We start from the raw sequence: 13,433 nt of genomic DNA, 5'->3' as shown, positions 1-13,433 counted from the left end.
ATTATTACTTTCCAATGAAACTTACTAAATCTGATATAGTTTCTTTTCCATTGATTGCACAAAACTTCTTCACTGTCTCAAATGTAATATAATACCACGCCATTAATCTTCCTGCCTCTGTTAGGAAAAACAGAAAAATAAATATTTTCCACATTAACTGATACCATTTAGTTTTTAAGAAATAAGTTTAACAAGCAGTTTCTTAACATCTACTTAAGATGCACTGTGTGCTTGTAATGACCTCCACAAAAAATGGCCCCAAATGTAGACCACACAATGTATGGAACTTAAGAGTTGGCTGGAGATGACCACAGGAAGACTGAGAACAGAGTCCACTGAACGACAATACTTACATACAAGCTGAAGTTGAGAAGAAATTTACCTAAGACAATGGTCAGTATGGGATGACCTAATAGGAAAAATTAGTTTTAAGTAAGATTTTAAACATGGATAATATGACTTGGCAGACAGAAAACAAAGCCATTATGACCTTGGGGAGAATCAAGATTTCTTCATGAAAATGGGGAAATAAAGAAGACTGTCTTTAGAACAGTTTAGGAAAATAGAGCCTGATGATCATGAACTCCCCTCAGCCTCCCTGGTATGAACACCACTCACTACTTAGAAGATCATGTGTATACTTCTACATGTACTGGGGTAATAAAAGTACACCCTGAAATCTGGCTGTGGTGCCCACTACTTAGTAACATTGCTTCATTTTTACAATTAGGAAATCACAAATGACAGGCTACAACAGCCTTAAGGAGCTTTTATTCGAAGGAGCTCAGAACTTGGATCTGATTTGTAAGATTAATAGGAGCACATAATTCTTGAGCAATTTTTAGTTAAATTGGAGTTTCAAAATAAATTGTTTTGAAAATACAATATCAGAGTGGCTGGGAAGAGGGGATGAGTGAAGCAGGGTGAGATGGATTGAATGAGTTCACTTCAGAGGCTGCTGGGTCTAATTAGTACTTGTCCAAAAGCATCCAAAAATATTCCAGTCCTAAGAAACATACACAGAAAGCAGCTGGGAAGAACAAAATGGCATGCTGGGTCTCAAGGGAGCAGTTGGCATTTCTAGATGAACCAACCGCATGTTTCCTTGAAGAAGAGACTATGTCTGGCATGCCAACAGAGGGAGCCGCACTAAGAATGTTAGGAAATGGACAGAATTAACTGAGAGCCTGGGAAGGAGCTGGGTCAGCTCCAGTCACTGTCCCAAGCAGGAGTCTGCTGAGTGTGTTCAATGAGAATTCAGTAATGCAGTGTGTCAGGAGGAGCTTCTGAAAGAACAAGGTGCAATGTAAACCACAAGAATATTGTTATTTGGGGAATAAATTTAAAAATAGTCCTTTTACCATCTGTTTAAAAATTAATATAAAGTATTTCCCTACCCCACAAAATATTTAAAAATTTAAGAAAGCACTTAGTATTTGTTGATTTATTAATAGAAATGAAGTTTCTTAGGTAAGAAAAAATATTCTAGAGAAAAAAAAAACATAAGGAAAATGATCCAAAGTCAAATTATGGAACCAAACTGGGGGAAGGACTTACAAGCGAATGGGAGTGCATGGTGACTTGCTGCCAGTGTCGTTATCACCTGATCAATCCTCCGAGCACTGCAACTGCAAGGCCATGAAGGCCGAGCTGGCAGAGCAGACAGGGAAGCTGAGACAAGGCAGCTCTCAGAATCCCTGCAGTAAGAAACATCATGGCCAACGGATCCATTTGGACTTACTCTGAATCAATCCATCACCATGAAATCAACACAAACCCCCCTTTCCTAAGACCCTCCCAGCCAGGGAAATGATAGTAAGCTAGTGTAGGCATACAGGAAGAGCCTGCCCAACAGGCAACTTCATCTCCAACGTACTAACCCATCACTTTTGTCAAGTGCACCTAGGCTTACAACGGATGCTCAGATTTGCCCTCCTCATTCTTTCCTCTTCCTTCCTTCCTTCTTTCTTTCCTTTCTTCCTTTTTACTTCTTTCCTTCTTAGATAATCTACATCCCAATTTAATTACTGCCAAGCTTCTTACAGGCATCAGCTGTTTTCAAATGATTAATCTTTCTTAAAATAGGAAAAATATTGATAAGCTAATAGATAAAACTAGCCAAATATTTGAGTATTGTGACCACAAATTAAAAAACAAAAACTATATGAGGCAGAAATATTAGAATATATACATAGATTTTACATATAAAATAATAAACTCTAGAAGATAAAATATTAGTAACATGAAAGAACAAGAAGGTCATGTAAAATTAATTGAAATGTGATGGCACTCTGAAGGTTAAGGAAGGAGGATCATCTTTAGTGTGAGGCCAGCAATGGGTACAGAGTGAGACCATCTCAAAGCAAAACAAAACAATTAAAAAAAAAAACCAAAGAATTGAAAATACCATTTAGGAACTGCTACCTACATTAATGGCAGTCTAAATAATTATAAAATAGCATTCTGCTAAAGTCAACCAAAATAGTTAATAGAAATACAGCTATCATTTATAAATCCTCAAAGAGCTGGGTGGTAGTGGCCTTTGATCCCAGCACTCAGGAGGCAGAGGTAGGCAGATCTCCATCAGTTCAAGGCCAAAATGGTCTACAGAGCGAGTTCACTACACAGAAATCCTGTCTTGAAAAGAACTAGATAGACAGACAGACAGATCAACAGACCAACCAACCTTCGAAGAACTTAAGTACCTGTCTCGTTCCTTAATGCCCATGCCTAAGCTCATATAAAGACTGTTTCTTATTACCTTCCTTCAATCCTGACTCATCCTGCTACTCTCCTCTGTAGTGAAAGTCAACAGTACTGCTTCACCTGAGCAGAGGCTGAGAGAGCGTGAGCTCCTACACTGGCAGCTCATTGCCATGTTTCCTTTCCAGCTTTGCTGCTGCCAACACAAAAGACTGCAATTCTTGATGAACTTACATAGTATTTATAGCTGCATCTATGAAGCTAAATTGTATTTCACAAGAAGCGAAACTGGAAACAGAGATCTGAAGTCTGAAGTCTATAGTAAAAAGAAAAGTCAAAGAGGCTCCCGTTTAAAAGCAGAACTAACACAGCAGTGTCCAGAAGAAAAAAATCAGGTAGCAGCCATTGATGCTGAGAAGGAAAGCATGTTATCTGCTCATTTACTAGATGTGTTTAACAGAAAAGGAGCCGATGCCTTATAGCTATAAATGATGGTACTCTATGGAAAACAAAATCACAACTTTGTTTTATCATTGCTTAAATTTTAGTAAAACAAAATTTTAGTCTTAGTAAGCAAGTGTTAAATTAAGTGACAATAATACCTGTTGGTTTAAAATTAATGTCTTCATCCATCTTTATCAGGTCTAGTGATGATAAATCTTTAAGATTCTTCAAACATAATTCTGTTCAATTACAGAAAACACATTTTTAAGTTTAGTAAAAAATGAATCAATGAAAATAAAAATTTACTATTAAATATATTGAAGATGTCTGCTACAGCATAATTGTTCTGGAAGAACTGGAGTCTTCTAAGTAGCAAGAAAAAAAAAAAAAACTCGGGAAACATAACATCCGATTACTATGTTAAATACCATTCAGCACTTGGTACATTCGAAATGATATATATGTATTACTTTAATTAATTCTCAAAAAATAATAAAACATGCAAAAATATTGTTTATATATACACATTGGGAAACTAAAGAATTGAGTCTGAATTACTTGTTCCAGGTCTAAGGAACTGTTTTGATATTGCTCCTCCATTATAGCACTGTTTTTCTTTTAAACTTTTATCAAACATACAATAGCACAAAATGACACTGGCTGACTCCAGAATTCAAAGGGCTCCTCCTGATGAGTTCAGATCAAGGAAATGGACAGACATGTAGATAGGACCCAGAAAAGTGACAGAATTTACTCGGTAAAGATACATTCCCAAGGAGGAAACAGGCTGGAGTGGGAAGAAAGTATGGCAGCTCCACTGCCTGGCTTTACAGGGGCTGGGCCCTCTCCCTCATGTGAATAGTGGAGCCCAAGGCATGTAGTTCCACATACAACTTCACATATGCCACAAACATCTTAACCCTCCACCCAGAGATGTGTATTTTAGCCATTTGCTGCTCTCTATACTTCTGTGTCAGCAGAGAGGGTCTGCTTCCTCTTTGCCACTCTAATTTCTCATACTTGTCCTAATAAGGTTTGTACAAAATTCATGGATATCACTTACTGCCCACTCTCTTGCTTCCAAAGTATAGAGTCAAAGAGTTCTATGAGATTTGTTCTCAAACTCGCCAGTCTTACCCCTTGTCCTATTTGCCACTTTATTGAAATAATCACTAAAAATTTTTTTCTAGCTGATGCTAGTTCTGTTTCTCTGGAAAGGCTGCCATATGTACCTTCAGAAACCTCTGAACAGGAAGCAATTCTAACTCATGCAGGTAACTGACAGGAACTAGTGAATGCCCTCCAATCCCACCCCACTGCTTACTAGCCTCACTGTCCAGTGCAACAGCCCAGAAGGGAGACAGTTCAGAGCAGAGTGAGCAATGAACCTTTCCCAATCCTAAATAGAGGAGCAAATCATAAAAGTCCTTACAGTCCTTATAAGGAATAGTGTCATGCAGGCAACTTGGCACAGTTTAATGCACTTGATAATTATGGCTTTTGAAAAGTTTGGAATTATCTTAGTTACCCACTATTAAGTTGTTAAAATCAGCTTATTATCCACTAATCAGTCACTCAAACAGGGAAGATTTTTACTATCCTATATGTTGAACATCGCTCTAAGGTTTAAGTTTATAGTGGACAGTACACATTTCCTCATATATGAGGAAACTTGCATTTTAATGAAAAAATAAATACACAAATAATACATTTTGGGTGTTGGAAACTACTATAAAAACTAAAGCTGAGAAAGGTTTTTTAAAAAATAATAGTTTTTAAGCACTTAACTAAGGTTTGTATGCATTTCTAATTTAGCCGTATAATTTCTGGATAAAATATAGATATCCCTAATTTTCACAATAAAGGCATTTTTTTCTAAGAACAAGAAAAATAGTAAAAACTACAACATGAAAGTCATTTCATCTTTAAATGAAGATAGATTTAAATAAAACAGCAAGGAAGAGCTCTCTGACAGGTGGGTATCGAAGAGAGACTTAGATGAAATAAAGGTGCAAGCCATCCATGTACAATGCTTGAGAAAGTTCCAAGAGCAAGGAGCAGACAATGACAAGACCCTGAGTGACAATGAGCACGCTGTAACCAACACAGTGACAGTGAGCATGCTGTGATGGTGACAATGAGCATGTAGTAACTAACACAGTGACAGTGAACATGCAGTAACTAACACAGTGACAGTGAGCATGCAGCAACCAACACAGTGACAGTGAGCATGCTGTAACTAACACAGTGACAGTGAGTATGCTGTAACAGTGACAGTGAACATGCAGTAACTAACACAGTGACAGTGAGCATGCTGTAACTAACACAGTGACAGTGAGCATGCTGTAACTAACACAGTGACAGTGAGAATGCAGCAACTAACACAGTGACAGTGAGCATGCTGTGACAGTGACAATGAGCATGCTGTAACCAAGACAGCGACAGTGAACACGCTGTAACTAACACAGTGACAGTGAGCATGCTGCAACCAACACAGTGACAGTGAGCATGCTGTGACAGTGACAGTGAGCACACTAACTAACACAGTGACAGTGAGCATGCTGCAACCAACACAGTGACAGTGAGCATTCTGTGACAGTGACGGTGAGCATGCTGTAACCAAGACAGTGACAGTGTTATTTGGAGATAAGAAATAAAATGGAGAAAGGGACAAGAAATGGAGTGGGAGACAGGCAGAAGCTATTATGCTGTGTCTTGTAGGCACTGTGAAACTGCGTTTTGTTCTCGGGTGACTGCACAGCTCTTAGAGACTACTGAGCAAGAAGCACAGTCAGGTTGGGAACAGCAAGCCTTGTGCTGTGTCCTTCCACCAAGGGAGATGTCAGGGCTCACACAGTGGGTCCAGCACATTTGGACCTGAAGGAGCTAAGCTGAGAGCCTCAGAATGGTTACCCTGCCTTCAGCCTCTGTCCTAACTAGTTCCTAACATATGTATGCTTAGGTGAGATAATTTATTACTTTATCCTTATCTCTGTATTATTTGCCACATATAACTATTCAGAGAACAAATTAAAATTAATGTCACTGGATCCAAAATTCTTTATTTTTACTGAAACTTCAACACAATAAACACAGAGCAGTATTTAATTCTAATAAGTGCTGTTTGAATTTTTATAGTTTAAAAGATATATAGTAAAGTATTAAAGTTGAAGTTCGAAAGGGAAATATTGCACAAATTTGAATGAGAACCCACAATAAATCCAGGATTATATTTCAATTAAAATTAACCTTAAAAAGGAAAGTAAAGTGTTTGATCTATTGGCAATGTTTTCAGAGATCAAGGACATTTACAAAACAGAACCAAAATAAGCTAAGTTAACATTTTATACAAAAGCAGATATTCTGACAGAATTAATCAATAAATATAGAAAAACTATACATGCCAAGTTTTGTGCATTAAAAAAAATAAATATTTTTTCCAGACAACTTTACTTTTTAAAATAATTTACAAAAGCACATTCTTATTTCTTTAGTAACTGATATTTTCATTAAAATTTATATAATATATATATGTATATATATATACATATAAAAGAAATATATCTAACCTTGTAATTTTGCTTCAATTCCATCTTTGTTCAATCCAGACACAAAACCTGTGTAAGTGATGAAACTTTTATTTTAAAAATTAGAGTATATTTAATTAGTCTTTACAGATTCAATTTAAACCTTATATAAAAATTGCATCTATTTTTCATATAAATTAATAGCATTTTAATGAACTCAAAAAGGCTTACCTATTCATAGAACACAACTACTATTTTGAAATTTTTTCAGTATCAACTGATTATATTTTGTTTTCTTAAACTGTATTAAATAATCTGAAACTACTGAGCAAGAACCATGTAGAATCAGTTTAAAGATCTATTTTATTATATTTAGTTATGTCTGCGTGTCTGTGTAGGGCTAAGTGCACTCAAGGCAGGTGTACATAGTCAAACTTTGGAACTGATCTATATGCCCATCCACAAAATAACTGGCTGAAATGCAGTGTATTGATACAACTGGGTCTATACTGTAATAACAAAAGGTATTTGAAGTAATCCCATGAACACTATGAATTAAAAGAAATGGAAGAAAAAAGGAAATACTTCCATTTACATAAAATTCAAAAAATACAACATAATATGAACATACTTGTGGAAAACCTTCTACATACTGGACTGTGGTGACTGTGTCTATGTGTATATATTTAATTTTACTTTATATCTTTATAATTTAACTTTTATACCTAAGATTTCTGTCATTTACTATGATAATACAATATAAAAATTCACTACAAATTAAATTACTCACAAGGAGAAAGAAGTGCAAAGTGAGACATAGATGAATTTTGCACAACACTGATAAAAAGATACAAGTGTATCCCTGCAGGGTATATATGAATACAGTACTCTCAAGAACTGCTGACAACCATGTCAGCCATTAAGGACAAGAATTTAGCAACAGGCACTACATTTTCAAATGATGTACTCTCTGACCTAGAAACTTCATTTCTAAGAATTTAGCATGAAGGTGAATTTACACATGTGAGATGCACTGTTGATAACAGCGGGTGATTTTTAAGATGAGCAAACTCACCAGCTGGAACTGCTTAGGTGGGGCTGGCTAAGAGCTCACCTGCTCTTGCAGAGTCTGAGTTTGGTTCCCAGCACCCAGGTCAGCAGCTCACATCTGCCTGTAACTCTAGCTCTAAGGGAAGTGGAGACAGGAGGATGACTAGGTGAGAAAGCTCAACTGCGGGTTCAGTTAGGAATACCCCAAGTGACAGAGGAGGACATGTGGAGCTTTCTTCTAGACTCCACTCACTGCTACCTAGGTTTATGTGTACACACACACACATATATACACAAAGAAACAAGTAAAATAAATCCTTAAGTATTTATTTTAAAAACAGAATTATGTTACTGCTCAGTTTTACTACTCCTAGGTAAATAACCAAGGGGCACTTAGTCAGCATACTCCACAGGGTTGCATGCCCATCCATGTACATTGCCCCATTCCTCATAAAAGAAAGAAACTGAACCAGCCTACATGTTTGTCAACAGATGAATGGATAAAGAAATGGACATATGGATACAATGGATTTTTTTCTAGTCATGAAGAAAAAACGAAATCATGAGATATACAGGAAAATATGCAGGTAATGAAGATCATTAAGAGAAATAAGCCAGACTCGTGTATGCAATCCAGTGTGTGTGTGTGTGTGTGTGTGTGTGTGTGTGTGTGTGTGTGTGTGTGTGTGTGTGTGATAAAAGCAGACTCTGAGAAAGGGAGACCTTAAAAATGATGGAGAGGGCAGTGGATCCAGTGACATAACGCAGAAGGGAACGTGTTTGTGGGGAGCATGCCAGAGGGGTTGTGGAGGGAGGGAAAGCAGTGGGAAGAAATTAACATAAGAAAATACAATGACAGACATGATGAAGAGGTCACAGTGAAGCCTATCACTTTATAGCTACCCTAAAAATTAACTAAACAGGAAGTCTCTGAAATATATTGGGGGAAAATATAAAGAAAGGTGCAGAACAGTAAAACAGTAGCAGCTTAAAATCCAGTGACAGTAGTGGATACAGCTCTGAATGCTGGGAGGCTAAAGCAGATTTCATGGTTTGCCAAGGTCACACACCAAATCTTTATCTTTTAAAAATATGTTCATTACAATTTGATCCTCTTCCCTACAAAAACTGAACTCAGTTCCTCTCTCCTGCAGGTGGCCAGGACTAGTAACTTGTTTTAAAGTAAGTGACGATGTGTGACCAAGTTACAAGTAAGGAAATGCAGCGTTTATTTAGCCAGTTTCTTTTATTACTCTTTTTAAAGGAATAGAGATGCAGGAAAAAGTCCACGTTGAAAACAGTAAGCCTCAGCCAAGAGTTCTATGACAGCCTTCTGGCTGAGTCGGCAAGCCCTGCCATGCCTTCAGCAGCTTGCCTGACACGCTGCTGCACCTCAAGAGAGACTCTGATCCAGACCTACTAGCTGAGACTCTTGGCTTCATAAACTGCATGAGATAATAAATGTTGGTTGTTCAGGGATGTTGTGTTTTAAGTAATTTGTTAGAAAACTAATACAGTGGGACATTGTTTGTATAAAAAATGGAAAATTACACCTTATTTGCTTTTACTTTATTATTTGCTTTGTGTTCTTATAAATTGAAAAATGAACAGCTATAAATTTAAAATGAGAGGGAAGCTGAATGATAAGTATGAGAAAAATTCAAAACTTTAAAGCTTTAAATTAGTTGATATACTTAATTTTTTCTTCCATTGAGTCTATTTTTAACAGTGTTGCTTTTAAAGCTCATTAAAGGACTAGGAAGAGAGCCGACAGTGTTTTCTCATTTTGCCTCCTCTTACCTCTGAATAGATTGGTGACTGCAACTGCTCTTTTCTGTTGTTTATTAGTTTTTGTAATCTATTCTGTAACAGTATAAATAGAAACCCTGATGGTTTGAAAAACAATCATTATATTTCCATGTCAAAGAAACGAACCATAGTGAGCTGGGTTTTTCAGAGCTCTGATGTACAGCAGTGTTGATCGGATCCAGTCCAGAGCAATGTTCACGTCTGTGATGGTGTGCAGCACTATCTCTGCATTTAAATGTTCAATGAGATGTCTGTGCAAACTAACAGGGGGGGGGAACTCTGCATGATTAATGTGAATTTCTATAACATAAATCTTATTTTTAAGCTTTAATAATAATATATATGTTAGTTGCTACTTTAATAATCAATAAAAATATTCAAAAATATAAGAGAAAATCTTTAAAAGGCAGGTCAAGAACTTAAAGAATTGAGCTTTCTCCTTACTTTACAGTTACAGAAGAGAGGTCTCTGTCAAGGTCAGTGTGCTGACAGCAGTGTGGATTCCATCCTACTTTCCTAAAGAGGAGTCTGTATGGCACACTAAAAACCATTCCAGACATTATTCTCTCTCGTTATAAAATAAAACTTAAGGTGTGAAAATATTTCTCTATCTAAAAGTTAGTAATTACAAATTTAATTCTCATAAGCTATAAAATACTAATAATTAACAAGACCTTATTGCCTTTTTAGGATTTTATAACAAAGATATGTACTATTGTGTGCTAAGAATCACCATTAGATAACTCTGTTGTCTTAAAATAAATTTATTTAATTCCCAAAACTACTTAAGTTTTATAGTTTAATTGTCACACTATTTCAAGAAAATGCCCTTAGGAAAAAACCCCAAACCAAATTTCCTTTCCATACATTAAAGGAGAAACATGTCACTCTAGTTTAGTTTTCTTTTGGAACTGCTCTCTGTTACCTGCTTTCTACAGTGTCGTTACAAGTTATCATCTGAACGTACTTCTCTCTTGTACTTAATCGAGTCATAATAACTGCAGTAGCTGTGGTGTCAAACTGCAACAGAGCACAGAATTGGAAAGGGTAGAGCACACACAGGCAGAGCCCTTTCCTCAGAACTTCCATTTCACACTGAATGGAAAGGACTAAAATCTGCTTCTGAATTTTAATATTAACAAAAAGTATTTTTAAAAAATTGTCTACATATATTTGTAAATATAACTTTTGTTTCAATATAACTTAATTTTGAGAATGTTAAAGTCAAAATAAATCTTTGTAAACTGAATTAAAAATTTAAGATTTAATGTAATTTTCATATATGTTGACACGCTAAAGTCATCTGAGAGATGGGAATCTCACTTAAGAAATGGGATGAGGAACTGTCAGAGGTTGGACTGGATCAGATTGGACTGTAAAAAAGACTAAAGGTAATTTTTAAAAAGAGTACATAACATCACAATTAAAGGTATACTAGCAGATTAAGTTCTCTTTCATCCCCCAACTACTGAAGTTACAAGAAAACAAAAATAAAGTGAAAAAAAAAAAAAACCAGGACTATAGGCAAGCCTGTAGTAACTGATGGGGGAGGGCCCAGCCCATTGTGTGTGAAGCCATCCTGGGCTATGGTGCTGGGCTCTATAAGAAAGCAAGCTGAGCAAGCCAGTAAGCAGCACCCTCCATGGCCTCTGCATCAGCTCCTGCCTCCAGGTTCCTGTTCTGCTTGAGTTCCTGTCTTGACTTCCATTGATAGACAGATGTGGAGGTGTAAGCCAAATAAACCCTTTCCTCCCCAACTTGCTTTTGATCAAAATGGTGTTTCATCACAGCAATAATAACCCTAACTAACACCACATAATTTGATATATTTAACTTATCCCCTAAAATTAAAACCTGTGTGACATAACATTTTTTTACTTTGAAAATGATTTTCTTCCAGGATGTTCTTAGTATCTATATGAATGGCTTCCTCATTCAAACATTTGTCAGACATATTTTGACATAAATATAGATTGACTTTTAATTATAACAATTAATTGTACAACCCTGGAATGTTACGTGTTCTGTAATGCACAATAGCCCTTCACAATGAAAGAGTGCCTGTCCAAAATGCCCTGACTACCTGAACATGGCTGATGCCTGTAATCTTAGTATTTAAGAGGCAAAAACAGAAAGTTTGAGTTCAGCCTTGGCTACATAGATCCAGTTTCTAAAATAAACATAAAACCGACAAATCATCTTTATTCAAATAAAAAAATTAAGATGGAAAGGCCCTTTAAAATTCCTTTAACACTACCCTCATTCACTGAGGCAGCTTAGACAAAGCTGGAATGTAAAGTGTATATATCCCAGCTAGTGATCTTTTTATGTTTATTCTGCCATTAAAGTTGATTCTTAAATTATATTATTTTTCAATCTTATCTAAATTTGAAATGCATATTAAAACCACACAACCCCCCTTCTTTGCTATATTTAGAATGTTAAAAAAAAAAAAAAAAAAAAAGGAAAAGAGAACCACTGTCCCTCACCTGGGGTCTGCCAGCTCTCCCAACCATCTGCAGGATGTCGGTCTCGCTGTACTCCTCAAACACGCCTCCAGTGTAGTGCATGGTAGACTTTATAATGACCAGGTGAGCCGGCAAGTTCACCCCCATAGCTAGAGTACTGGTAGTAACTGTCAGATATCAGACTGAATGATAATCAAGCCTTATAACTTTATTGTCCTGGGAAGATATTTGCTTATAAAATATATACTGATAAAAATGGACTAAAAACCCTAAGAAATTTAGGAAAAGGTATAGAAGACTTTGTAATATAAAATAATAATGTACCTTAAAATTAAAATAGCTAATAAGTTCTTTTTAAATTACCCTATGTTCAATAAAATAATAAAGAATTAAACCTTGCCAAAAAATTAACTGTAGTACACATGCACAATTCTTTTTAAGTTCTTGGGAGAAATTGATTAGAATATTTAAGCTTTTTTCTCTTAAAATGATTTTCAAAATATTTTAATGTCTATAAGAAATATGATTTACTTACAAAGAACTGGTAGATCTCCAGAAGTAAACAACCCTTCAACCAGTTTTCTATCTGACAGCTCCATTCCAGCATGATGGTAGCCAACACCATATACCAAGGAATCTATAGTAGGAACACATTGCCTGTCAGCCAGTGCTACCATGTCACCAGCATTGATCCCTTCTGTCTGTATTTAACAGGCTATTCAAAAGTAATCTCTAGGCTGGAGGTGTGGCTCCATGGTAGAGGGTTTGACTAGACACTCCCAAGGCTCCAGGTTCAGTTTCCAGAACAAAAAAAAAAAAAAAAAAGGAAACATGTCTTTAAACCAACCTACCTTTTAGCTTTGAATCCCTTATAGAATATGCAGCCTTCTGCAACCTATTAAAATATAAAATACATGTTATTCTCCACAACATCAGAACATTCTGAAATAGTTTATTATTTTAAAAAGAGATTTTAACTACACTATCATCTGAAAGCTATCTTTTAAAAAACAAAACAAACAAAAATCCCTAAGCTCTGACAAGTTTTACTAAAGGATAACCTTCTTCATATACTGTCCTGGCACCTTCCAACAGTATGGGAATCCCTGGGTAGTGGCAGCCAGGGTGCAGGAGGAGGCGCTGAAAGCTATCTTCAAAGCAGGGACTATCTCAAGGGGAAGTGGAGTAAAGCAGGGAAGGAGTGTGGGAGGCTGAAGGAAGAAGAGGGCACTCACCGTATGAAATGCCCTTACAAATATATGCCAATGGGACAGCATGGAATGCTTAGCTTTCCCATTCGGACTGTATTAGCTGTACTATTAAGGCTCATTTCTAAATTTCCCCAAAAATTTAGGAAAAAAAACCCAATACAAATACTTATTATGTGCATTGGGTCAGAACAAGAAACCAACCCCATAATTTGCCTAATAAT

General features: G+C 36.3%; 1 protein-coding gene across 2 annotated transcripts in view; it reads right to left on the bottom strand.

The window, feature by feature from the left end:
- Hfm1 (helicase for meiosis 1) overlaps nucleotides 1-13,433 on the bottom strand; it is an 80,825-nt gene that overhangs the window by 37,684 nt on the left and 29,708 nt on the right. For both annotated transcript variants that reach the window (XM_076937809.1, XM_076937808.1), the window contains 8 exons: nucleotides 12,853-12,896; nucleotides 12,537-12,638; nucleotides 12,023-12,168; nucleotides 10,459-10,553; nucleotides 9,660-9,793; nucleotides 6,717-6,764; nucleotides 3,306-3,386; nucleotides 26-117 (listed from right to left, as the gene is read on the bottom strand). In XM_076937809.1, the coding sequence (XP_076793924.1) occupies nucleotides 26-117; nucleotides 3,306-3,386; nucleotides 6,717-6,764; nucleotides 9,660-9,793; nucleotides 10,459-10,553; nucleotides 12,023-12,168; nucleotides 12,537-12,638; nucleotides 12,853-12,896 (742 nt within the window). The remainder of the gene's footprint in view (nucleotides 1-25; nucleotides 118-3,305; nucleotides 3,387-6,716; nucleotides 6,765-9,659; nucleotides 9,794-10,458; nucleotides 10,554-12,022; nucleotides 12,169-12,536; nucleotides 12,639-12,852; nucleotides 12,897-13,433) is intronic.

Source organism: Arvicanthis niloticus, chromosome 7 (genome assembly GCF_011762505.2).
Source record: "Arvicanthis niloticus isolate mArvNil1 chromosome 7, mArvNil1.pat.X, whole genome shotgun sequence".
NCBI classification, from domain to species: Eukaryota; Metazoa; Chordata; class Mammalia; order Rodentia; family Muridae; genus Arvicanthis; species Arvicanthis niloticus.
The sequence above is the reverse complement of the archived record's forward strand: the minus strand, read 5'-3'. Positions and strand labels throughout refer to the sequence as shown.